At 45.4% G+C, this 25,004-nt stretch overlaps 1 protein-coding gene across 3 annotated transcripts in view; it reads left to right on the top strand.

Annotated features, from left to right (window-relative positions):
* The window catches only part of LOC145340976 (coiled-coil domain-containing protein 150-like), a 104,447-nt gene that overhangs the window by 6,790 nt on the left and 72,653 nt on the right, over window positions 1-25,004 (top strand). For all 3 annotated transcript variants that reach the window (XM_080185608.1, XM_080185607.1, XM_080185609.1), the window contains exons 4-11: window positions 6,113-6,181; window positions 8,145-8,261; window positions 10,388-10,517; window positions 18,271-18,314; window positions 18,404-18,496; window positions 18,652-18,759; window positions 20,121-20,245; window positions 24,628-24,805. In XM_080185608.1, the coding sequence (XP_080041734.1) occupies window positions 6,113-6,181; window positions 8,145-8,261; window positions 10,388-10,517; window positions 18,271-18,314; window positions 18,404-18,496; window positions 18,652-18,759; window positions 20,121-20,245; window positions 24,628-24,805 (864 nt within the window). The remainder of the gene's footprint in view (window positions 1-6,112; window positions 6,182-8,144; window positions 8,262-10,387; window positions 10,518-18,270; window positions 18,315-18,403; window positions 18,497-18,651; window positions 18,760-20,120; window positions 20,246-24,627; window positions 24,806-25,004) is intronic.

Raw genomic sequence — 25,004 nt, forward strand, 5'->3', positions numbered from 1 at the left:
CATTCTGAAAACTATGGCTGGAGTTTTCCTTGCCCAATCAAGACAGGAGTGTTTGCTGGTGAGATTGGAAAATCTTGTGAGAAGGGTCTAAATGAGTTTCCCAGTAACGTGATTGTCCCATACCCCCGTAAATGGTGGGGATGCACTGGGTGCTGTCAAACATTGGAAATCTAATTTTAATACATTTGCATTTCATTATCATGGCCACAAACCAGAATTGTCCCGACCTTCCCTCTTCGCCCTTTCCCCCCTTCCTCCCTTCCACTTCACCCCCTCCCCCCTCCTTTCCCACTTCCCCCCGCTTTCCCCCTTCCCCCCCTCTGCACCCTTCCCCCTCTTCTCCCTCTTCCTCGTTCCCCATTCCCCCTCTTCCCCGTTCCCCCCTCCCCCCCTTCCCCGTTCCCCCCTCCCCCCTCTTCCCCGTTCCCCCCTCCCCCCTCTTCCCCGTTCCCCCCTCCCCCCTCTTCCCCGTTCCCCCCTCCCCCCTCTTCCCCGTTCCCCCCTCCCCCCTCTTCCCCGTTCCCCCCTCCCCCCTCTTCCCCGTTCCCCCCTCCCCCCTCTTCCCCGTTCCCCCCTCCCCCCTCTTCCCCGTTCCCCCCTCCCCCCTCTTCCCCGTTCCCCCCTCCCCCCTCTTCCCCGTTCCCCCCTCCCCCCTCTTCCTCGTTCCCCCCTCCCCCCTCTTCCCCGTTCCCCCCTCCCCCCTCTTCCCCGTTCCCCCCTCCCCCCTCTTCCCCGTTCCCCCCTCCCCCCTCTTCCCCGTTCCCCCCTCCCCCCTCTTCCCCGTTCCCCCCTCCCCCCTCTTCCCCGTTCCCCCCTCCCCCCTCTTCCCCGTTCCCCCCTCTTCCCCGTTCCCCCCTCTTCCCCGTTCCCCCCTCTTCCCCGTTCCCCCCTCTTCCCCGTTCCCCCCTCTTCCCCGTTCCCCCCTCTTCCCCGTTCCCCCCTCTTCCCCGTTCCCCCCTCTTCCCCGTTCCCCCCTCTTCCCCGTTCCCCCCTCTTCCCCGTTCCCCCCTCTTCCCCGTTCCCCCCTCTTCCCCGTTCCCCCCTCTTCCCCGTTCCCCCCCTTCCCCGTTCCCCCCCCTTCCCCGTTCCCCCCCCTTCCCCGTTCCCCCCCCTTCCCCGTTCCCCCCCCTTCCCCGTTCCCCCCCCTTCCCCGTTCCCCCCCCTTCCCCGTTCCCCCCCCTTCTCCGTTCCCCCCCCTTCTCCGTTCCCCCCCCTTCTCCGTTCCCCCCCCTTCTCCGTTCCCCCCCCTTCTCCGTTCCCCCCCCTTCTCCGTTCCCCCCCCTTCTCCGTTCCCCCCCCTTCTCCGTTTCCCCCCCCTTCTCCGTTTCCCCCCCCTTCCCCGTTTCCCCCCCCTTCCCCGTTTCCCCCCCCTTCCCCGTTTCCCCCCCCTTCCCCGTTTCCCCCCCCTTCCCCGTTTCCCCCCCCTTCCCCGTTTCCCCCCCCTTCCCCGTTTCCCCCCCCTTCCCCGTTTCCCCCCCCTTCCCCGTTTCCCCCCCCTTCCCCGTTTCCCCCCCCTTCCCCGTTTCCCCCCCCTTCCCCGTTTCCCCCCCCTTCCCCGTTTCCCCCCCCTTCCCCGTTTCCCCCCCCTTCCCCGTTTCCCCCCCCTTCCCCGTTTCCCCCCCCTTCCCCGTTTCCCCCCCCTTCCCCGTTTCCCCCCCCTTCCCCGTTTCCCCCCCCCTTCCCGTTTCCCCCCCCCTTCCCCGTTTCCCCCCCCTTCCCCGTTTCCCCCCCCTTCCCCGTTTCCCCCCCCTTCCCCGTTTCCCCCCCCCCCCCCCTGTCCCCCTCCTCCCCCCCCCGTCCCCCTCCTCCCCCCCCCCGTCCCCCTCCTCCCCCCCCCCGTCCCCCTCCTCCCCCCCCCGTCCCCCTCCTCCCCCCCCCCCGTCCCCCTCCTCCCCCCCCGTCCCCTTCCCCCACTTTCCCTTTCCTCCCTTTCCCCTTCCCCCTCTCCCTTTTCCCCCTTTCCCTAACCCCCTTTTTCCCTTCTCCTTTCCCCCTTCCCGCTGTCCCCCTTGCCCCCCTTATTCCCTTTCCCCTACCCCCTTCTCCCTTTCCCCCTCCCACTTCCCCTCCCCCTTTCACCTTTTCCCTTTCCCCCTTTCTCTTCCCCCTTTCCCCCTTTCTCTTCCCCTCCCCCCTCCCCTTTCCCCCTCTCCCCTTTCCCCCTCTCCCCTTTCCCCCTCTCCCCTTTCCCCCTCCCCGCCTGCCCCCTCCCCGCCTGCCCCCTCCCCGCCTGCCCCCTCCCCGCCTGCCCCCTCCCCGCCTGCCCCCTCCCCGCCTGCCCCCTCCCCGCCTGCCCCCTCCCCGCCTGCCCCCTCCCCGCCTGCCCCCTCCCCGCCTGCCCCTTCCCCCTCCCCTCCTGCCCCCTCCCCCTCCCCTCCTGCCCCCTCCCCCTCCCCTCCTGCCCCCTCCCCCTCCCCTCCTGCCCCCTCCCCCTCCCCCTCCTGCCCCCTCCCCCTCCTGCCCCCTCCCCCTCCCCCTCCCCCTCCTGCCCCCTCCCCCTCCCCCTCCTGCCCCCTCACCCTCCCCCCCCTCCACCTCACCCTCACCCTTCCCCTCTCTCCTCCCCCTCCCCCTCCGCTCTCCCCTCCTCAAATCCCCTCCCGCCTCCCCCGTCCCCCCTCCCCCGTCCCCCCTCCCCCGTCCCCCCTCCCCCGTCCCCCCTCCCCCCTCCCCCCTCCCCCCTCCCCCCTCCCCCCTCCCCCCTCCCCCGTCCCCCCTCCCCCCTCCCTTTTCCCCTTCCCCCCCCTCCCTTTTCCCCTTCCCCCCCCTCCCTTTTCCCCTTCCCCCCCCTCCCTTTTCCCCTTCCCCCCCCTCCCTTTTCCCCTTCCCCCCCCTCCCTTTTCCTTTTCCCCTTCCCCCCCTCCCTTTTCCCCTTCCCCCCCCTCCCTTTTCCCCTTCCCCCCTTTCCCCTTTCTCTTCCCCTCCCACTTTCCCTTCCCCTCCCTCTCCCCCTCACCTTCTTTCCCCTCTTCTTCCTCCCCCGCTCCCCCCTGCCACATCAAGCTTAAATCCCACATTGGCATGATCTGCAACTGCTTTTAAAAGGTGTGCACCTGGCGACTTGAACATTGGGAGAACATAGTGTAAACAACTTAGCCCTGCACCTGCAAGGATTTCAGTGCAACAAAGCGGCTCTGGAGATTTGGGGTGGGGGAATCTCAGCAGCTTCTTCATGGAATCTCAGCAGCTTCTTCATGGCTGGCTTGTGGTGCAAGGCATGGACAATGGTGCAAAAGGTTTGATTTATTTGAACAAAAGTTTATGGGGGCTCAATTGTTTGCAATAACCGTAAAATTGTAAATCACACTAGGTTTTAGAGATTTAACTACATGGCAAGAAATAACATTTTAAATGGTAAATTCAGAAAGTTTATTAACTATTAAAAAGTAACAAGTCAGAAAGATAAAAAAGCAAAGTGTCACAACAGTAATTAACATTAAGAGAAGAAAACTTATCTTTAATAATTGAACAAACTTATCACCACTCCTCTCAAACCAGGATGTGAAGTGACTGCTCTGAAACCATGGATAACACATAGAATCAACACCCCTCTACACCTCTCTAAACATCTCCACCTTTCCATCTCTTGCTCTCTATTAATATGGCTTCTTGGAACCCCTTCTTTATACTTAAAGATGTTGAAATCCCACCTTAGTCATTCACTAGAAAATAGTCAGTTTGTCTTTAACTTGTCAATAATGTAATAAAAGTTAGCCTATTGGCTTTTAACTAATTATGCATTTGTCTCAACTTTAAGAGAATGCTTTCTCTCGAGTTATAACTCTTACCTTGAGTTAGCCTGAATGTCGACTAATAATTGGTTAACATAGCTGTCTGTCGTTTAAACCGTAAACATTTTGAATAGGAGCCTCCCGTCGAAGTTAATGAGTCATGTTATTTTTTCTGTGCTTCTGAGAAGGGCACATTTAATAATTCCCATTGAAATTTAAGAATCTGTGTTAGTAATCAAGTGTTAATAATGTGTTTATATTTACACTCTAGGTTACATTTGCAGCCTTGCTAACATATCTATCAATGAATTACTTTTTCTTTAATTGTCTCAGAATTAAGGCTGTTTACTTAACTAATTTAACTAGTGTCCAAAAATGAAGCTTAGTTTTTTTATAAAATGGCTTTTGCCAATTTAGCACAAATGTTTTATAACAAATTAATTCTAACTACAAGATGGTAGTCACACTAAAGCTGTTTTTGAAATTACCAACAAAGAAAGAGAAGGGAACACTGGGGCAAGGGCAGCAGTGCCAGAGAGGAGTGAAGGGAACTTCAGGGCAAAGATTACTGAACTGGAGATGGGGCAGTTGTTGCAAAACAGATTGATAATTTCATGCAAACATGGCAGTGAAGTGCGTGTGTGATAGGGAGGGGGTGTTAAAGGAAACAACTTCGAAAATGGAAAAACATGTCAAACGTGAGTACTCTTTTGTAGCTGAGATCATTTAGCTTGAGCCAATTGACATGCTTGGAGTCAGGTTAGTCAAACAATTATGCCCACTTAAACAGCACCAATTCCTGAGAGTGCAGATAATTGCTGCTCTATGTTTAACCCCTCATGCGCAGACTTCCAAATCTAACGAGTGCTTTAATACTTCATTGAATACAGGAGTTGAACATAACATAAGAACATAAGAAATAGGAGCAAGAGTAGGCCATCTAGCCCCTCAAGCCTGCCCTGCCATTCAATAAGATCATGGCTGATCTGCCGTGGCTCAGTTCCACATTCCCACCCTCTCCCCATAACCCTTAATCCCCTTGCCTATCAAAAACCTATCAACCCGCGTCTTAAAAATATTGAGCGAGGCAGCCTCCACCACTTCAACGGGCAGAGAATTCCAGGGATTCACCACCCTTTGAGTGAAGAAGTTCCTCCTCAACTCCGTTCTAAACCGCCCCCCCTTTATCTTGAGGCTGTGCCCTCTAGTCCTACTGTCCTTTCTGAGCGGGAAGAGCCGCTCCACCTCTATCCTATCCATCCCATTCAACATCTTATACGCCTCAATGAGATCTTCCCTCATTCTTCTAAACTCTAACGAGTACAAGCCTAGTTTATTCAGCCTCTCCTCATAGTTCAACCCCCTCAATTCCGGAATCAGCCTAGTAAACCTCCTCTGCACTATGATCAGGAATTATGATTTAGTCCTGGTAACACAAATTTAAATATATTACACTAAGATAGGGAAATTCTAGCCATCAAAGTCATGGGGGCAATCTTGAGCCCGTGCTCACCGTCCATGCGAATGCCGACGGGGACCCAAGATCCAGAAGTTGGAATTCTCGCCAGCAGGTTCGTGCTTTCAGGTAATCCACGCCCCTCACCAGTGGCATCATCAGATGCATGCCGATCATGGCCTGGACCTGCTTTACATTAATTTTAATGTATTTAAATGTTACTAATTTGCCCCCTTGCCAAATATTGGCACGTCGGTATGGTTTACAGTAGGTCCTCATTGAAGTGAACCTGTTGTGGGGCTCTCAGGGCCGCAAAGTATAGCCCCCAGGAGGGAGGGACATGGCCAAATGGTGCCTGGCAATGCCCCTGGCACTGCCCCTTGGCACAGCTTGGCTTGGCACCATGCCTCAGTGGAGGCAACATGAAGGGTGCAATTTGTTTAGATGTTGTGGCCGGGAGCGGCTGGAGGAGCTGGGGATGCCCTTGATGGCCAAAATTTGGGGGAGTAGGGATGCCGTTTCAGACTTGGGGTGGGGTGTTGTGTTTGGAGGGTGGTGTGGAGGGGAGGGGAGAGGAGAGCTGTGTCCACTCTAATCAGAGGGAGGGAGCCTGTGAGACTTCTGTGGTGGGCTGGAGGGGAGGGGAAAATCTGAGACCTCTGTGGTGGGCTGGTGTGGGAGGTCTTCTCAGGTTATGATTGGGACATGCTTTAAAGATGGTGCCCCGAAATCTGTGCAGTCGAGTTTTGCCAGCATTTTGAGGTCCTGCCTCCCTCTATGATGGCGTGAAACATGCCCTCTTGAATTTTTTTGGCAGACCTGGAAACAATTTGTGGTATCGCATATTGTAGCACTGATGCCTATGCAAAAGCACATCTGATTTAATAATACTTGCTTACGTTTTGTTTGTTTTTCCTTATTCTAGAGAGATGTGGCCATGGCAGCAGAAGAGCTGAAAGCAACAAAAAGCAGAATGAGCCGAAGATTACAAGAGGTCAGATTGCAAATCTGTGTAAAAGGTTTCAAATAGGAAATGACAGAATTAGCCATCTGCTCCACAACTGAATTGACATGATAATATTGTAACACAGGGCTCTCTTGACAACTTGAATAAGTTCTACATTGCATAGTTCCTCACTAAATATTCTGTTTAATTTGCTCATATGGAATTAAAAGTAATAGGAAGTAGCACAAGACCATAAGATACTGTATTTCAGTTCTCTATTTAGCCTCTTAACATATCACAGTACTGGTCTCCAATTCTACAACAATAAAAGCAGAGTGGGTGATTTTGAACTTGTGCTGAAATAAGTTCAAAGATGATGGAGAGCCTCTAGCATTCATCACTGGTTTTACCTAGAGCTCTAAATCATTCATAGTTCTGAGCCTTCCCTAAACTATCCATTGTGCAGTGATTGATCTGATGACTTCATGAGATGTCACTCTGGAAGTCAGCAGTAAATAGAGATCATTGTGCACCAGGACATCAGACTTCCTCTTGCTTATTGTCACAGCCAAACTGTGATCTTCACACCTATTCTACAATTAAGGACAGGAGAGGTGTTAATTTAAACAGCATTAATTTCCCCCTCACCACCTGTCAGTAAACAGAAGAGTGTTTTGCTTTGTTTGCTCTTTATAGGCAGTGATGTATTTCCCAACCTCTCAGTTTTGGTGCAATCCAATTTTCTATGAATAATACCACAGCAAAACTTAAGATAGGATGATCTCAAAGAGTTAATCTATTTGCTTATACTCAAAACACAGAAGAAGAGCTTGCAACATAACCCTTGCCTGCCATTAGTAAAAAGAGGAGTAGAGAAAAAAAAGTATTTGCAGTGCAGAGAACACAGAGAAAATAAATATTGTTTCATGTGGATTGCAGAGCTCGGAATCAAAGTTCAATGAGGTATTCCTTCTCAGAGGTCAGTGATCCAAAATACCACATAATTTCCAGGTGGTGTTGACTTCACACAATGAGGTAGGCGTGCAGCGATGAATCAGTCTTGTAGATTGTGATACGGATTTGCTAGCAGAAGCAATGTAGATGGGACTAGGTGTTCAACCTAGGCAAAGCTTCTCTGATGTGAGGCTGCCAGTTTGATGGTAACCAACAAACTAAGCTTCACTAAGGCAAAATTACTGGTTTCATAAGCGAGGAGCCCATGTCACATGACTCCTACCTCTTCACTGTATTTGACAAAGGATGTGCATACCTTGTCTGGGACTGCAAGACTGTTAAATGTCTCAACTGTTAAGAAATGAAAGGAAGGCTGTAGGGCTCTTTGTCATAGCATTAAGCAAATAGGTCAGCCTGAGTTATGAAAAGCAAATGGCTTTTGTTTTAGATCCATTTGAATTTAGCCTGTGCAGTCATTGGTTTCTTCCTAGAAATAACAATATATGCAAGTTTCCCCAATACAAAATAACCATGATGATATAAATACAATATGAGGCCTTAGCCCCCTCACACTAGCTCGATGAGCGCTCAGAATGTAACAGACAGAAATAGATAGCTTGACTCAAAGCTGAGAACAATTTGATTAACGAGTATAACAAAGCAGATTGTAACAACATTTGAACACAAAATGGATATTGAACAGCAAGGCAGTGGAGAGACGAGCACAAGGAAGGATGTTAGGGGTGCAAGGCATGAGAGATAACAAAGGAGAATGCGTAAGGCATGCACTGGTTGTGGTGGGAAGGTTGGGTTTGTGGGAGGTGATTTAAAAGCAAATGGCACTGGAAGGTACAGTACAATGGGAAGTGGCTAAAGTGGTTGCTGATGTGAAGGAAATAACTGCGGCTTACAAATTATATTTTCAAAAACCTGCTTACATAGATTTGCTGCCCTCAGCAGGGAGAGTGGCACGTGCTTTACCAACTTAACTACATTACCAACAATTACCAATATTAATAACTTAAACCATGTTGTTCACCTATAAATGATTTTTCAGATGAGAAATGAATTGGTCCAGGAGATGAATCTTAGAAAAGCTCTGGAAGAATCCCATATTAATTTGCTGCAACGTGTCCAGGATATGGAGAAAACAGTGGAGATTGAAAGAAAGCAGGTACAGAGTTTCATACAAATTTAAAGCTGCTATGATCTGCTCATGATAGAATTGAGTTTTTGTATTTTTGTATTCCTTTTTCACTAACTACTGTACCCACTCCCTCCCCCACCCCACCTTTGTAGTTTAAATAATTTATCAAAATTTATGGTTGCCCTTAAATAAATTTATCTTTTGTAATTCAGGAATCTTTGCAAGGGCTCACTTGAATGCACTATTGAACTCCAGCTTGCTTTTTCACACCCCAAATTACTTATAATTTTACTCCAGAGCTTAGTTTTGTCTTGTCTTTAACATTACATTGACTACAAAACTCCCGATATTATTTATTTGTCCAATCATTCCCTCATGTCCACCATTATTTGTAACTCTATCATCTCCTTTCTCTGTTGCGGAAATAGGAATGAGGGAAGCAGGACATGGGACTCGTGGACAAGATAAACTTGGAAAGGACGAGGGAATATAGAGAAACTGGAGATACATGTTAGTTCAGGGCTAGAGCAGCCAGGGGAGCTGCTGGGGAAGTTTGGCACAGTGGACTAGGAAGGAGGTAGCTGATTGGATAATCCCAGTCTTGTTGACAAAGAAGCCCATGATCTCTGAACATGTATTGTTGGAGGATATCTGGAAAGGGGTTTAAGAAGACATTTTGCATTAGAGAAAAGATGTTGGAACTTATCTTTGTATTCCAGGGTGATTTTGGAGTGGTGAACAGTCTTAACAGATGAGAGAACAAAGTACAAAGAACAAAGAACAACCCAGCACGGGAAACAGGCCCTTCGGCCCAACGAGCCCGCGCCGCCGCATCACCCTACACCTATTCTACCCTGCGTGTCTACGAATGGAACCCCTAACTTAGCCAGATTCAGGGGAGAATAGTGTCAATTTGGTAAACCAATCAGCCTAAGAGCACATCTTTGGGGTGTGGGAGGAAACCGGAGCGCCCGGAGGAAACCCACGCAACCACAGGGAGAATGCACAAACTCCCACAGACACAGGCCCAAATCCATGTATCTGCACAGCCAGCAGTGCTAGTCACCAAGCTGTTGCGGCGCCCGTCTACCGGCCCAGGATCAAGCACACACACCGACACGAAGTACTAGGCCACTCCTGGAACCTCCAAGAGCAGCCCACGCACGACCCACCGTGTGCATGCCCCTCGTTTGACAACGAGGTGGACCTCCACCTGCGGAATAAAAAGACAAAAACGTTAACTTACAAGTCTGCATTTCCGGTGTCTCCCGAGGTTCTGACCTTATTTAATAGTCCCTACTATAACCTTCCATCCTCGTTTCACTCGTGTCTGTCTAACTGAACCTTAAACGAGTCCAACGTTCCTGCCTCCACCACCCTCCTCGGTAGCGCGTTCCATACCCCCACTACTCTCTGCGTAAAGAACCTTCCTCTCACATCCAAATTATACCTCTCCCCCCTCACCCTTAAATCATGACCTCTCGTATTTGTACCCAGTCTAGGGAGCAGTCTCTCACTATTGACTCTATCTATTCCCTTCAGTATGTTATATACCTCTATCATGTCCCCCCTCAACCTCCGTCTTTCCAAGGAGAAAAGTCCCAGTTTCTCCAACCTTTCCTCGTACCCCAGCCCCTCCATGCCAGAAGAACGCAATAATGCTTTACGTGGTCCAACCAGACCTAGTGGTGATAACTAAATTACTTGTCAATCACATCTGTTCAGTTTTGTATCCTTTACATTTAGGGAAGTGGAGATGAGGGGCATACAATGGGAACGGCCAGGATGAGAGAGATTTTTATTGGAATCTAGGGCACCAAGTTGGAGGTAAGGATGTGGGTGAGTAAATGAGCAGCTGCAAAAATGTCATGGCAAGTAGCAGAGCTATAGGCTTGACAGTTGGGATTTGTGAAATACAGTTGTAAGCAAATTAGGGGGTAGTGTCATCTAGGGATGGACACAGAAGATGTTAGGGCTGGGACTTGGAAGGAAACTGTGGATGGAAAGAAATGATCAAAGAAAAACTTGCCTGTGACTGATGCAACAGGAGTATTGAGCCCATGGAAGATAGCAAGGTCAAGTGGGCAACCATGAATATGAGTATAAACATATACTAGATGTTTGGTTAAAGATTTCATTATGTCTTCATTTAGGTCTCAGTCCTACAGCAGGACATCCACACACTCAGAAATGATGGGGAAATATCTCAGCAGAGACTGCAGCTTGAACAGCAGAAAACAAGTGATTTGGAGAAAATGCACAAACAATTAAAAATAGAATCAGGTATCAAATTTCATCTAATATTAAGTATTTAGATCCTTAGAATTGTTGGCATAGATGTGTGTAAACTGACTGCCATGTTTACCTACTTAACAATTGTGTCTGCACTTTAAAAGTATTCCATAAATATAAAAGCCAATTATTGTAATGCTGGAATCTGAAACAAAAACACCTGGAAATGACAGCATCTGTGGAGAGCGAACGGTGCTAACATTTCAAGTTTGGATGACACTTTGTCAGCTGACGAAGAGTTGTTGGGCTTGAAATGTTAGCTCCGTTCTCCCTCCACAGATGCTACCAGACTTGCTGAGATCTTCCAGCTTTTTCTGTTTTTGTTTTGTTCTAAGTATTCCACATTGGTTGCAACATGTTTTGAAATATCCTGAGGATGAAAGAAGATGCTTTATAAATGCAAGTTCTTTATTTCTTTTAGACAGAATGATATTAGTACTCCAGTTTTGGGTGAATGAGCCTTGGTTCAGTGTTAGCATGCTCTCTGACTCAGCAGGAAATGGATCTGAGCAGAGGCAAGAGTCCTAAGCTGCAAAATTTAGCTTCATAACTTAACTGGAGCCAGCATTACAGAAGTCAGAAGCCCTCAAAATGGCAGAAAGCGGGTTTCTGATGTGGCGTGCATGGCTGAGAAGGGCACAAGTACGGGTTTGGCATGCATGTCCTGAAAACTTAAAATGATGGGTCAATTATGGCATCATACAATCCCTTGTGTTCAGCTCCATTGTCACTATTTGGAGACAGTAAGAAGTCTCACAACATCAGGTTAAAGTCCAACAGATTTATTTGGTAGCAAAAGCCACTAGCTTTTGGAATGCTGCCCCTTCATCAGGTGAGTGAGTGCTCTGTTCACAAACAGGGCATATAAGCTGGAGGAGGAGCCTTCAACATGTCATTGATAAAGACGAATATCTCGCCAAGACGATCCTCACACCCCCACTTCTTGCCTTCAAATCACCGCACAACCTCAAACAGACCATTGTCCACAGCAAACTACCCAGCCTTCAGGAGAACAGTGACCATGATACCACACAATCCTGCCACAGCAACCTCTTCAGACGTGCTGGATCATTGACACGGATGCCGTCATCTCACACAAGAACACCATCCACCAGGTACACGGTACATACTGTTGCAACTTGGCCAACATTGTCTACCTGATACACTGCAGGAAAGGGTATCCCGAGGCATAAAGAACAAAGAACAACCCAGCACGGGAAACAGGCCCTTCGGCCCAACAAGCCCGCGCCGCCGCATCACCCTACACCTATTCTACCCTGCGTATCTACAAATAGAACCCCTGACTTAGCCAGATTCAGGGGAGAATAGTGTCAATTTGGTAAAACCAATCAGCCTAAGAGCACATCTTTGGGAGGAAACCGGAGCGCCCGGAGGAAACCCACGCAACCACAGGGAGAATGCACAAACTCCCACAGACACAGGCCCAAATCCATGTATCTGCACAGCCAGCAGTGCTAGTCACTGAGCTGTTGCGGCGCCCGTCTACCGGTCCAGGATCAAGCACACACACCGACACGAAGTACTAGGCCACTCCCGGAACCTCCAGGAGCAGCCCACGCACGACCCACCGTGTGCATGCCCCTCGTTTGACAACGAGGTGGACCTCCACCTGCGGAGTGAAAAGACAAAAACGTTAATCACAAGCCTGCCTTTCCGGTGTCTCCCGAGGTTCTAACCCTAATTCAATAACCTCTACCATAACCCTCCATCCTCGTTTCACTCACGTGCCTATCTAACTGAACCTTAAACGAGTCCAACGTTCCCGCCTCCACCACCCCACTCGGTAGCGCGTTCCATACCCCCACTACTCTCTGCGTAAAGAACCTTCCTCTCATATCCAAATTATACCTCTCCCCCCTCACCCTTAAATCATGTCCTCTTGTATTCGTAACCAATCTAGGGAGCAGTCTCTCACTATTGACCCTGTCTATTCCCTTCAGTATCTTATATACCTCTATCATGTCACCCCTCAATCTCCGTCTTTCCAAAGAGAACAGTCCCAGTTTCTCCAATCTTTCCTCGTAACCCAACCCCTCCATGCCAGGCAACATCCTGGTAAACCTCCTCTGCACCCTTTCCAGAGCCTCCACGTCCTTCCAGTAGTAAGGTGACCAGAACTGGACGCAGTACTCCAAATGCGGTCTAACCAACGTTCTATACAACTGAAGCATTAGACGGCAGCTTTTAAACTCTATACCTCTTCCTATAAAGGCTAGCATTCCATAAGCCTTCCTGACAACATTCTCCACTTGTGTCACAACCTTCATGGATTTGTGAACCTGCACTCCCAGGTCCCTCTGTGTTTCTATACTCCTAATTTGTCTACCTTTAATCACATAGCTCCTCTCTTCATTATTCCTTCCAAAATGCATCACCTCGCATTTGTCAGGATTAAATTCCATCTGCCACCTATCTGCCCAATGCACCAACCTATCTATATCCTGTTGTATCACCTGACAATCCACTTCAGTACCCGCCAACCCTGCCATCTTGGTGTCATCAGCAAACTTGCTGATCACACCACCTACGCTCTCTTCCAAGTCATTTATGTAGACTACAAAGAGGAGAGGTCCTAGCACCGAGCCCTGCGGCACACCACTGGTCACTGGCCTCCAGCTGGACAAAGTCCCCTCCACAACTACCCTCTGTCTCCTATTGCCCAGCCAATTGGGGAGACCATGCAGATGATACAACAACAGAGGAATGAACACTGCTCGACAATCACCAGGCAAGCACGTCGTCTTCCTGTTGGGGGGAACACTTTAGCGGTCACAGGCATTCAGCCTCTCATCTTCAGGTAAGCATTCTCCAAGGCGGCCTTCATGACACACGACAACACACAGTCAGTGAGCACAGACTGGTAGCCAAGTGCTGCACGCATGAGGACGGCCTCAACTGGAATCTTGGATTCATGTCACACTATCTGTAAACCCCACGACTTGCCAGGGCTTGCAAAGTCTCACTAATTGTCCTTCTGGGAACAATACACATCCCTTTAACCTGTGCTTAATGCTCTCTCCACTCACATTGTCTGTCCCTTTAAGACTTGATTATCTGTAAAGACTCGCATTCCAACCGTTATTTTGTAAATTGAGTTTCTGTCTTTATGTGCCCTGTTTGTGAATGGAACTCCCATTCACCTGACGAAGGGGCAGTGCTCTGAAAGCTAGTGGCTTTTGCTACCAAATAAACCTGTTGGACTTTAACCTGCTGTTGTGAGACTTCTTACTGTGCTTACCCCAGTCCAACGCCAGCATCTCCACATCATGGCTATTTGAAGAGCCGGTGAAATAACTTGCAGTTGAGCTGTTTATAATTTATTGTGGCTCCGGCAAAATTGGTGGTGTCTTTTGGAAGGGCTTTGGAGAGTTGTGCCTTATGGAGGGAGGGTTGGTGCATCCTTGGAAGGAAAGCAAATGTGTTTGGGACCTGGCCACAGAGGGACTGATACGGTTGTACAACACCTGTGGGCCTGTGACACAGCAGCGAAATCGAGCTGAGACTGCTGAAAGGGGAAGTTCTGCACAGACTGAAGAGGGGGGTCTGTGCATGGAAGGCTTTACCCATTATGGGTTTTCAGGGAGTATTTCACCCAGCGCCACCTTAGCCAGGAGCAATGCCCAAGATAGCAGAGATTCACCAAGCTGGTTGGCACAGAAATATGCTACCCTCTTCAACAGGATGTGCATCCTTCATGCTGAGCAATGACATCAGCATAGGATGGTAGTGAATAGGGATTGCTTGGTCATTATTCAAGAAAGAAGCAGAGAGCCCTGAGATTCCTCATGGGAGTAGTGTTCTGGAAAGGTTGTGTGCTCATGTTGTAGAGAGATGCAAAGGCCAGAAAAGTGGAACTGTTAAAGTGAAGAGCCCATAAGACCATTAGATATAGGAGTAGAGGTTGGCCATTTGGCCATTGAGTCTGCTTCATCATTCGATGAGGTCATGACTGATCTGGTGTGATAATCTTCAACTTCCCAAAACGCTTGATTCCCTTACTGACTAAAAACTTATCTATCTTAGACTTGACCGTGCTTAATGGCCCAGCCATTTGTTGTAGCAGCCTGCGACAGCTCGAGTAAAATAGAATAATTAAAAAGGAACCAACTACAAACCACCATGAAGCCAGAAATACAAGCACAGCACCTGAAATAAAACCAGGGCACATAAATTGGCCAAAAAGCAAGGTATGCTGAGAATGCCTCAGTCCAAACATACAGAGACAATTGGGAACAGGTTTTTGCAAGATTTAAGCAGTTGAAAACCAGAGATGCAGCAGAACACATTAGCAAATGTAAAAGGGCAATTAGACATTTCCTTACAAACAAATCACCACTAGATACATGAGGCCAGGTGCATATTCTGGGCCAAGAATCAGACATCCAGGCGCAAAGCAGACACATACAAAAAGTTCACCGCTAGCAAGGCATTGAAAACTATTGCCGACATTTCAAGATGATAAAACCAATTAATTCAATGTCCCTGATTGGTCAAGTCCTTAGAAAATTCTAGAAGGTAGCCAGGAAGATATAAGAACTGGCACTGACAGGGCTTGCCCTGATCCCCCACTCTCCTATCTAAATGTCTGGTTACGCAAAGACCAGCTTTCCTTCCAACCAAACAAAGACAAAGAAACAACCTGTGAAGAAAGAGAGAAAGAAAGATGTGGACCAAAAAATTCGACAAACCGGCAAAAGTGATGAGTATCTGGGAAGTATTTAAGTTTCTTTTCTAAAATAACTGGTTAGTTAGAGTTGTTAAAGTTAAAATTGTAAAATTAAAATCTTACCTTTGTTGTCTTCAAATGAAGTTGCAACTGTTTCACTGAATGCCGGCTCGTGTGCATAGACCTTTTTGCCTGATACGAGGAGAGGTACTTGAGTAAAACATTTCACGTGTGTCAGTTGAGTGAGTCCGCAGGGTCCGAGAGACACCCTGAACCAAAAAACAGCCCTCTCTGGTAAAGAATTCCACAGATTCACTCACTTCTGAGAGAAGAAATTCCTCTTCATCTCTGCTTTACAGGTTGACCCCTTATCCTGAGATTAGATCCTCTGGTCTTAGACACTCCCACAAGGGAAAACAACCTCCCAGCATCCAGCCTGTTAATCCCCCTGAGAATCCTATCTGTCTCAATAAGGTCACACCTCATTCTTCTAAACTCCAACAAGAGTAGGCCCAATTTACTCAAGCTCTCTTCATAAGAAAACCTTCCCTATCCAGGATCAATCTAGTGAACCTTCTCTGGACTGCCTCCAATGCCAACATATCTTTCTTTAGGTACGGAGAGCAAAAACTGTTCACAGTATTACAGGTGTGGCCTTGTATAGCTTTAGCAAGATATCCCTATTTTTATTCTCCACTCCCTTCAAAATAAAGGCCAACATTCCCTACTGTCTGCTGAACTTGCATGCGAGCTTTTTATGATTTATACACAAAGACCCCCAAATTGTTCTACTTAGGTAACACTGACATAGTTGAGAAGATATTGAATGAAGGGAGAAAAAAATAGAGTTGTGATGAGAAAAAAAATCAGCTTCAGTGAGGCTGGAACAGGCTGCGCCAATGCATCCACCAAGGTTCATGCTCTTTTGCCTGCCTGAAATTGTTTTCACATTAAGCAACTTTTTCTTTAACTCCACTCAATTCCTTCAAATGAAAAACTTTTGGTACGGGTGCCTGTTTGTTAGCTTAGAGAAGGAGATAGAAGTGGGCTGTTTGAGGTTGTACCTGAGAGAACAGTGCCGCAAGTTCAGATGAAAATATGTTGGAGTGAGTGAGCAGAGAAATTGATACAGCTAATGTTATGTTGGTGATTCTTAATTAAAAGTTTTGGAGAGGGGAAGGGACCAGAAGAAGGGTTCCAGGTAGAGGAAGAAAACTGAAGATGGGTAAAAGGGACGGCAGTGCAAGAGGAAGACTCCTAGTGAAAGAAGTGGGCGTGCAGGTGGAAGCAATAGAAGAAAAAGCTTGGTGTCATGCTCACTTCAAAATTAATTAATGTGGAACATAAAGGGATGAAGCTGAGGCTGTTGCTAAGGACAGATTATTTGGGGTCAGAGAAGGAAAGGTTGAAGGGGATCATGAATCTATGACAAGGAGTGAGATTGGGTGAAGGGATAGGACACAGGGAAGTGAATAGGAAGAAGAATCCTGAGAGTTGTTGATACCCTTGAGTTGTTGAAGCTTGTGATCCTTCACACCTAAAACGAAGAAAAATATTTATTGTTAAAGTGCCAGATGAGATGAAGGAGGAAATGAAGCTGCAGACTAGGACATTCTTGATAGAGAGTGAGTCGGTGCTGCAGAAGAGAGTGAACAAAGACATGCATGTGGTGGTGCATGGCATTGAGGGTGGATCTCAGGAAATAGAAATATTGAGGAATATCTGTAATTGTGAGTAGATCTGAAACACAGAAACAGTAGAATTTCAGTTGGAAACTGCGTGGAATTAGTTGGAGCCAGATACAGTTGATAAAGAAGGAGATGTGGCTGTGAGTTTTGGGAGATATTTGGTCAAACACTGGAAGGGAAATTGAAAGTGATAAAGGTGAACAAGGTAGACATTTGAAATACGAAAGTGCTTTAGAGACTAGCTGGGAGAGAGTCAGATAAAAGTGCTTGCTGGATTACAGTGCACAGTTTTGGTCTCTACCTAATGAAGCATAAACCTGCTTTGGAGAGGCTGCGGAAAAGGTTCACTAGTTTGATACCTGAGATTGGAGAACTTTCCCATGATGAGAGGTTGTGCTGAATTGGTCTATTCTCTCTGGAGTTTATTAGTCTAAGAGTTACGCTCATCAAAATGCGCAAGAACCTGAGGTGGCTTAATAGGGCAAATGCAGAAAGGTTGTTTCACTGGCTGGAGAGTCTAAAACTAGGGGGCATAGTCTCAGAGTAAGGGATTAACCATTTAAAACTGAAGTCAGGAGACAGAGAAGGTTATGAAGTTTTGGAGTTTTCAACCTCAAAGGGCTGTGGATGCTCAGTTTGTATTCAAGACTGATATAGATTTTTGAATTCTTGGAGAATCAAGGAATACAGTGATCAGGCAGGAAAATGGGGTTGAGGTAGAAGTTCAACCATGATCTTAATGAAGGAACAAATTTGCTGGGGTTGATGGAGCAACATGAAGCTTGCAAACTGTCTGCTTCAGTGGGACTGGGTATGGATTCATGGACTAATCCACTGATGGTGGGTGGATCATGATGCCTTTGCCTGAAAACAAAACCATTTTTAACCTTTGGTTTCTGAATGATGGATAGATCGGGGTGGAAGGGTTATCTTGGATCTCTCAAAACAGATTTGTTAAGTTCCTTAAGTTTAAAAAAAACCTCTTGTTCTATGCTTTTAAAACAGTACTCTAACTCTTAAACTACTACATTGCACCTACTCCTTTCCTTCCCTACTATGTATTCTATGAATGGTATGCTATGTCTGTGCAAGAAACAATACTTTTCATTGTATTCCAAAACATGTGACAATAATAAATCAAATCAAAATCACTGCACCAGTGTATACTGCTAACAATCTGGTAAATACCTGACTATTGTAAATGCAGCTGCAGTTTCATATAGGCAGTTTCATCATGGAATTGTGGTGTGGTAACATTTTTTGTGAGATATAATTGGAACATGAAACAATTATGACAGAAATTTCAGATCCTGCCAACCTTTTATTCTTTCATTGAAACAAGTGGTATTATGTCTTTTATGATTTTTAGATGCAAAAGAATCCACTATATCTCAGATGGCTGATGAAGGCAAGGTAGGTTTGCAAAAAAACAAATCTTTATACGTTTACTTGTTTTTGATTTTTATCCCAAGTCATCACTATTCTGAAATGCATCTCTTCAGAAAACACAACTGATGTTGAGCAAACAGCAGGAGGAAAATGCCAATCTTCATAGTGAGATTGCATCAATGAAGGATGTGGCAGAAAAAGTGCAGGTTAGAATAACTTTTGTAATTCTTATTTGTTTTTTGTGTCTCAGTACATTTTTCATTTGGATCATTTACAAGTAGATATGTTAATGTTCTCACTCTATTCTGTACATACAATATTAATACTAGAAAATTTTATTGCTTTTGTTTTCTTCTGTCAGGCTTTGAATGACCAGCTAGATACACAGTGTACTAAACTAAGTGATGCACTACGCTCTATTTCCATGGAGAATGCTAAACTTATAACAGAACATCAAGCATCCCTAAAGGTTTGGTGATCTAGATTATTTTGTGCTGACTTTTGTTTCTTCTTTTCTTTTCAATTTAAGTCCTTTGTTTAAGTTCTTTATGTTATGTGAAAAATGTATTGGATTTTTTTTATAAGCAAATAATTGGATAGATAAATGGAATGCAGTATAAGCATTACATGTAGTTTTTGGAAGGTGCCTGGTAAGACATTTTGTTATACAAGTTTCACATGCCACACAAAATTTAACAACCAGGATTGAAATTTGTTTGGTGAGGGATAGCCGTTTTGTGTTAATGGGTATTACTTGAATTGTGGAAGGGTTGAAAATGATATATTCAGGAGGTATATGTTGGTCAGAAAATTGTAGGCAAGACAGGGGCCACAATGGGCCCAAAGGCTTAGGGCAACATTTCCTTGGCTGTACTGGGATCCCCAGCCATGTTTTATGCCCGCCTCACAACTAATTAGTTGATATGTGGGCTCCTACTCTTTTTAAAGGATGGTGCCTTCCCCAGTGAGCAATCAGCCATTCAGAGGGCTTTGAGTTCAGCAGTCACAGCAGTGTCACTGGAAGAAGAGAATGTGAGTTGCTCTCTTAACTTTTTAAATGGGATTTGGGGTTGCTGGGACCTGCCAAGCAGGTTCCATTGGAGGGAGGGGGATCATTACACTCATTCATAGGTCTTTTCTTTCTTACTTTCATAGGATGTGAGAATTGTTGAAAAGGCCAGTATTTGTTGCCCATCCTAATTGCTGTTAAGAAGATGGTGGTGAACTCTGCCTTGAACCGCTGCAGTCTTTCTGGCATAGATGCATCTTAGGAAGGGAGTTCCAGGTTTCTGACTGAGTGACAGTGGAGGAATCACAATATAGTTTCACGTCAGGATGATGTGTGGTTTGAAGGGAAATGCACTGGTGAAGGTGTTTTTATGATACATCTGCTACCCTTCTTTTAGGTTGTAGATATGCAGATTTGGAAAGTGCTGTCAAAAGAGATTTGGTGAGTTCCAAACAGTGCATATTCGTATCCCTGTAACCCACACATTTACCATGGCTAATTCAACTAACCTACACACTTTGGGACACTAACGGCCCAATTTTATCATTTGGAGTCTATGGGCCGAATCCAGCTGTAGTACAGATCCGAGCCCGGAGGTGGGTCAGATGCCCCTCTAGAGGGGAGGAGGAGTGAGGCTTTTCTGTTTTTAAATCAATTTGCCTTATTTATTTGGTAACTATATACCAGACGTTGCATAATGTGTTTCTTTTTCTTAAATATGGATAATAAAGTATTTAGCTTTGTTTAATGCTATAGGTTACTTTTGAAAATGCTGTCTATTGTTAAAAGTGTTTCTTTATCTATCTGCCTCCCAAAAAAAGGCTGAGCAGGAAAAAATGCGAGAAAAGTTGCAAGAACAAGATCTTTTACTGGATGCAGCAAGAGCAAATATTTCAGCAGAACTGCAAAGTGCAGTAAATGAGAAGCAACAGCTAAAAGCTGAGTTGTGAGTATTAAATCTTTCATTGATCTATCCAGTCATAAGCTAAAAAACAACCTGATAAATTATAGACCATTTTCATTATTTAGCATTCTATGGAAGACATCTTAAAGGAGGAAAGAGAGGTGGAAAGGTTCAGTGAGGAATTCCAAAGCATGAGTCTGAGCAGCTGAAGACCGGTCAACAATAGTTGAATGATTAAAATTGAGGATGCTTAAGAGGCCAGACTTAGGTTAGCACATATAATGTGGAAGATTTGGGGCAGGAGGGGATTACAAAGACAGGGAGACCATGAAGGGATTTGAAAGCAAGAATGAACTTTGCAATTAAGGTGTTGCTTGACCAGAGAACCAGTGTATTTCAGCAAGTTGTGGCACAGGGATAGCACTTCTGCCTCACAGAGCCAGCGACTGGGTTCAGTTTTGGCCTGGGTGACTGTCTGTCTGGAATTTGCATATTCTCCCCGTGTCTGCGTGGGTTTCCTCCAGGTGCTCCAGTTTCATCCCACAGTCCAAAGATTTGCGAGTTAGGTTGATTGACCGTATAAATTGTCCCCTAGTGTCAGGGGGATTAGCAGGTAAATACTTGAGGATAGGGCTTGGGTGGGATTGTTGTTGTTGCAGGCTCAATGGGCCAAATGGGCTTCTTCTGCAATGTAATGATTCTAGAAAAAAATTCTAAGTAGAGGGGTGATCCCAACTGACTAGCCTTTGGCCTTAAGCTTGCCACAACAATTCAGCAATGATTGATTTACTCAACCACATCCTCACCTCCATCTTTGTCCCAGTCCTGAATAAAACCATGGCCTGAATTTTTCAAATAGTGGGATCTCACTTCCTGCCATCCTATGAGTTTACAGGGAACATATCCCTGCCAACTTTGACTGCTCTTCAGCCATTTCACACTTGAATGAGTGCTAAGTGGCTACAAGTGGGACTTCTGCCCCTCACTCAGAAGGAAATAAAGCCTTAGAGAGCTGCCAGCCATTAGATTGACCGGCAGCTTTCCATATGCCCAAACAACTCTAGTTCTACTTAACCACTTCACTTCCACTATTACTAAATTATCAGACTTTTTATGCAACATACAGTAGACCAGAAAATTCTTCCAATTAAATATTGGAAAGACTGAAGCCATTGTCTTTAGTCCCAACTCCAAACTCCATCTACTGGCTCTATCTGAGATTAAGTCAATTTGTTTGCAACCTTGAACCTGAGATGAATTTCCAAACTGATTCTCACATCATCACTGAAACCATCTATTTTCATTCCATAAAGTAGCCTAACATCACCCTGTCTCAGATCATCTGCTAGTGACATCCTCATCTATGTCTTCAGTACCTCGAGACTCATTTGCACATCTGGCTGGTCTTCCACATTCTAGTCGTATGTCAACTTGAATTCATCCAATACTCTGCTGCCTGGTCTTAACTTTGCAGCAATTCTCATTCCTCTTTTACCCCTTTGCTCACTGGTTTAGATTGGCTCCTGGCCAAGCAACCTCTTGATTTAAAAACTCTCATGCTTGTCTTAAAATCCCTTCGTGGCCTCACCTTTCCATAAGTCCAATCTCTGCCATCCCCATAACCCTCTAAGGGTTCTAAGATATCTGCACTCCTCTAATTTTTTCCTCTTGTGCATTCATAGATGTCATAGTCATAGATGCTGCACCATTGGAGCTGTGCCTTCAGTTGCCTAGGCCCCAAGCTCTGGAATTCCCTCCTTATCCCCCTCAGTCTCTCTACCTTGTTTTCCTCCTTTAAGATTTGGCTGTCTAAAAAATATCAATGTGGTTCAGTGTCATACTTGTTTTATAATTCTTTTGTGAAATATTTCATTATGTTAAAGATGCCATATAAATATTTTTTTTTGTTGTGTGTGATTCGGACTTGGTGCATATAAGAACGGGGGCTCATTACTGACCGTGCCTGCATAGCCATAACTGTTCATCATGTTGCTGAGTCACAAGATCACTGCCATTAACAACAAAATTTAGGGCAGAATTTCAACATTTGCAGAGGTACAAAACCTGGACATATTATGAGCTATGAGGATAATGGTAGACTTCAAGGATGTGGACAGGTTGGTGGGAATGGGTTGATGAAGTTTAATGCAGAGAAGAGTGAAGTTGTGCTCATTGGCAGGAGAAAACAAAGAGAAGCAAAATAAAGCAAGAGGCATAGTTCTAACAGAGATCCAGAGATAAATTGTTGAAGGTACCAGGACAGGTAAAAAAATTGATATGAAAGGCACCTGGGATCCCAGGCTTTATAAAGGCATCAAGTACAAAAGCAAAGAAGTTATAATGAACTCAACTAGAGTAATTTAGTCATTTGTTAGCAACGCACTTGAGGAATGATGTGAAGACTTTGAAGTGGATACAGAAAAGATTTAATGCGAATGAACAAGTGGAGTATCACAGGGATCAGTTTTTGGCCCGCAGTTGTTCACATTTACATTAATGCCCTGGAGGAAGCAACAGAATGTAAGGTTGTCAAATTTGCTGGTGACATGAAGATAGGTGGAAGAACATGTGTGATGAGGATATTGTAATTTTGCAATGGGATATAGATAGATTGGATGACTGGGTGAAAACCTGATAAATGGAGTTTAATGTGGGCAGGTGTGAGATCATACACTCAGGTGGCAGGAATTAAACGGCAGATTATTATCTAAATGGAGACAGACTGCAGTTGAGTGAAGTACAGAGGGATCTAGGTGTTCTAATTCATGAATCACAAAAATCTAGCAGGCAATAGTTAAGAAGGCAAATAGCATTTTGGCTTTTATTGCAAAGAAGTTAGATTTTAAAAATAGGAAGGTTTTGTTACAATTGTACTGGGTGTTGGTGAGGCCTCACCTGGAATACTACATATAGTTTTGGTCCCACTAAATGAAAAAGGAATAATAACATTAGAGGCAGTCAAAAGGAGATTCACCAGGTTAATTCCTGGGATGAGAGAATTGTCCTGTCAAGAGAGACAAAGTAGTCTGAATTTGTATACCTTGGAGATGAGAAGAGTGAAGGGTAACCTTATTCAAACATATAACATCCTGAGGGGGCTTGACAGGGTGAGATGGTGAGATGTTTTCACTAGTGGTAGAATCTCAAACAAGGAGATACAGTTACAAGATAAATGGCCAGTCATTTAAAATTGAGGTGCGTAGAATTTTTTTCTTGCAGGGGGAGGTGAATCTCTGGAATTCTCTGCTCCAAAGAATGATGGAAGCTGGACCATTAGAAGTATTCAAAGTGGAGATGGATAAATATTTGATAGATCAAGGAATAAAGGGATATGGGGAAATGACATGAAAAGGAGCTGAGGCCAGCATAGATTACCCATGATCACATTGAATGGTGGGGCAGGCTTGAAGGACTGGTGGCCTACTCCTGCTTCTATCTTTTGTATTTTTGTGAAGTCCTTCATTCCTAAAGCCAGTTACAAAGATATATTGAAGAAACTGGGGTTGTCCTCCTCAGCGAAGAGAAGTTTAAGAGGAGATTTTGTAGAAGAGCTCAAAACCATGATAGGGAGAAACTATTCACATTCACAGAAGCTGAGTTGCTTTTGCAGAGAGGTTGCACAAACATGTTGGGCGCTAAATGACTACCATACCTGTTATAAGTATTGAACAATTCTACCGTCTGCTTGAAATTTAATGCCAGAGATTGAATATACTCTTGAAAAATCAGAGAATCATTTGAGATCATTAATTGAAACAATAAATAATGCCTCTGGAAGAGTGTCCAGTATTTTAATGCTGAGATTGATCGATTTTTATGAGGCAAAGATAATTAGGTTATGGAACCAAGGCAGGTAGATAGAGTTAAGATGGAAATCAGCCATAGTATAATTGTATGGTTGAACAACCTGTTCCTGTACCTGTGATTTCCAGATTTGCAGTAATTGGAGTAGTCTTGGGGTCCAAGGATACTTTAAGCAGCACTTGGTGAACAGTCCTTGATTTCAGGAACCATGGAGAAGGGAGATTTGAGAACATTGGGGCAGTTCTGTGAATTGATAGCATTGGAGAGGTTGGTACCAGGAGCATTGGGGAAGTTTTGTGATTGGCTGTATTGGGGATGCAGTCTGGAAGTTTTTGACCACTGAGAGGAGTGCCTGCAATCTATGACATTTCCAATAGGATGGAGAGAATGTGAAAAGGACAGTCTGGCAGTACTGGGGCTTGTTGGGATATTAGGCAGATATAGCAATAATTTATTTATTTTAATTTTGATTTATTTGTTGATGTAGGGTAAGGAGAACACTTTTATGTATTCTTATTTTATCTTTAACTATGTCACTATAGCTCCATCAGTATAATTTTTTTCACAATAGTACATTACAAATGTTTTCATTTTTTACATATTTAATTATAATTCATCAGAGAAACTTTAAGATTAGAGCATGCTGAGATACAGCAGAAATTTGAAACAGTAGAAGAAAAGGCGACAGCACAAAAGATGCTTCTTGAGTCTGCAATTACCCACCTGAAAGAGGATTTAAAGACTGCTGTTCATGAATGTGAACATATTAAACTAGAAAAGGAAAGCCTGTTGGACCAGGTAAATACCTTCTTACTGGAAATTTGGTGTCAATAGCAGAGCAAATGGACATAGTTTTGCATGCTGTTCAGCCATCACTTTTAACAGAATCTATCAATATTATACTTTCAATTTTACAATTATGTGTTGTACTTGAGATAGTTGCAAATAACAGTTTAAAACTTTGCTTCTTGAGTCCAATGTAAAACTGGGTTTGCTG

Source organism: Carcharhinus amblyrhynchos, chromosome 3 (assembly GCF_965287045.1).
Source record: "Carcharhinus amblyrhynchos chromosome 3, sCarAmb.v2.hapA, whole genome shotgun sequence".
NCBI classification, from domain to species: Eukaryota; Metazoa; Chordata; class Chondrichthyes; order Carcharhiniformes; family Carcharhinidae; genus Carcharhinus; species Carcharhinus amblyrhynchos.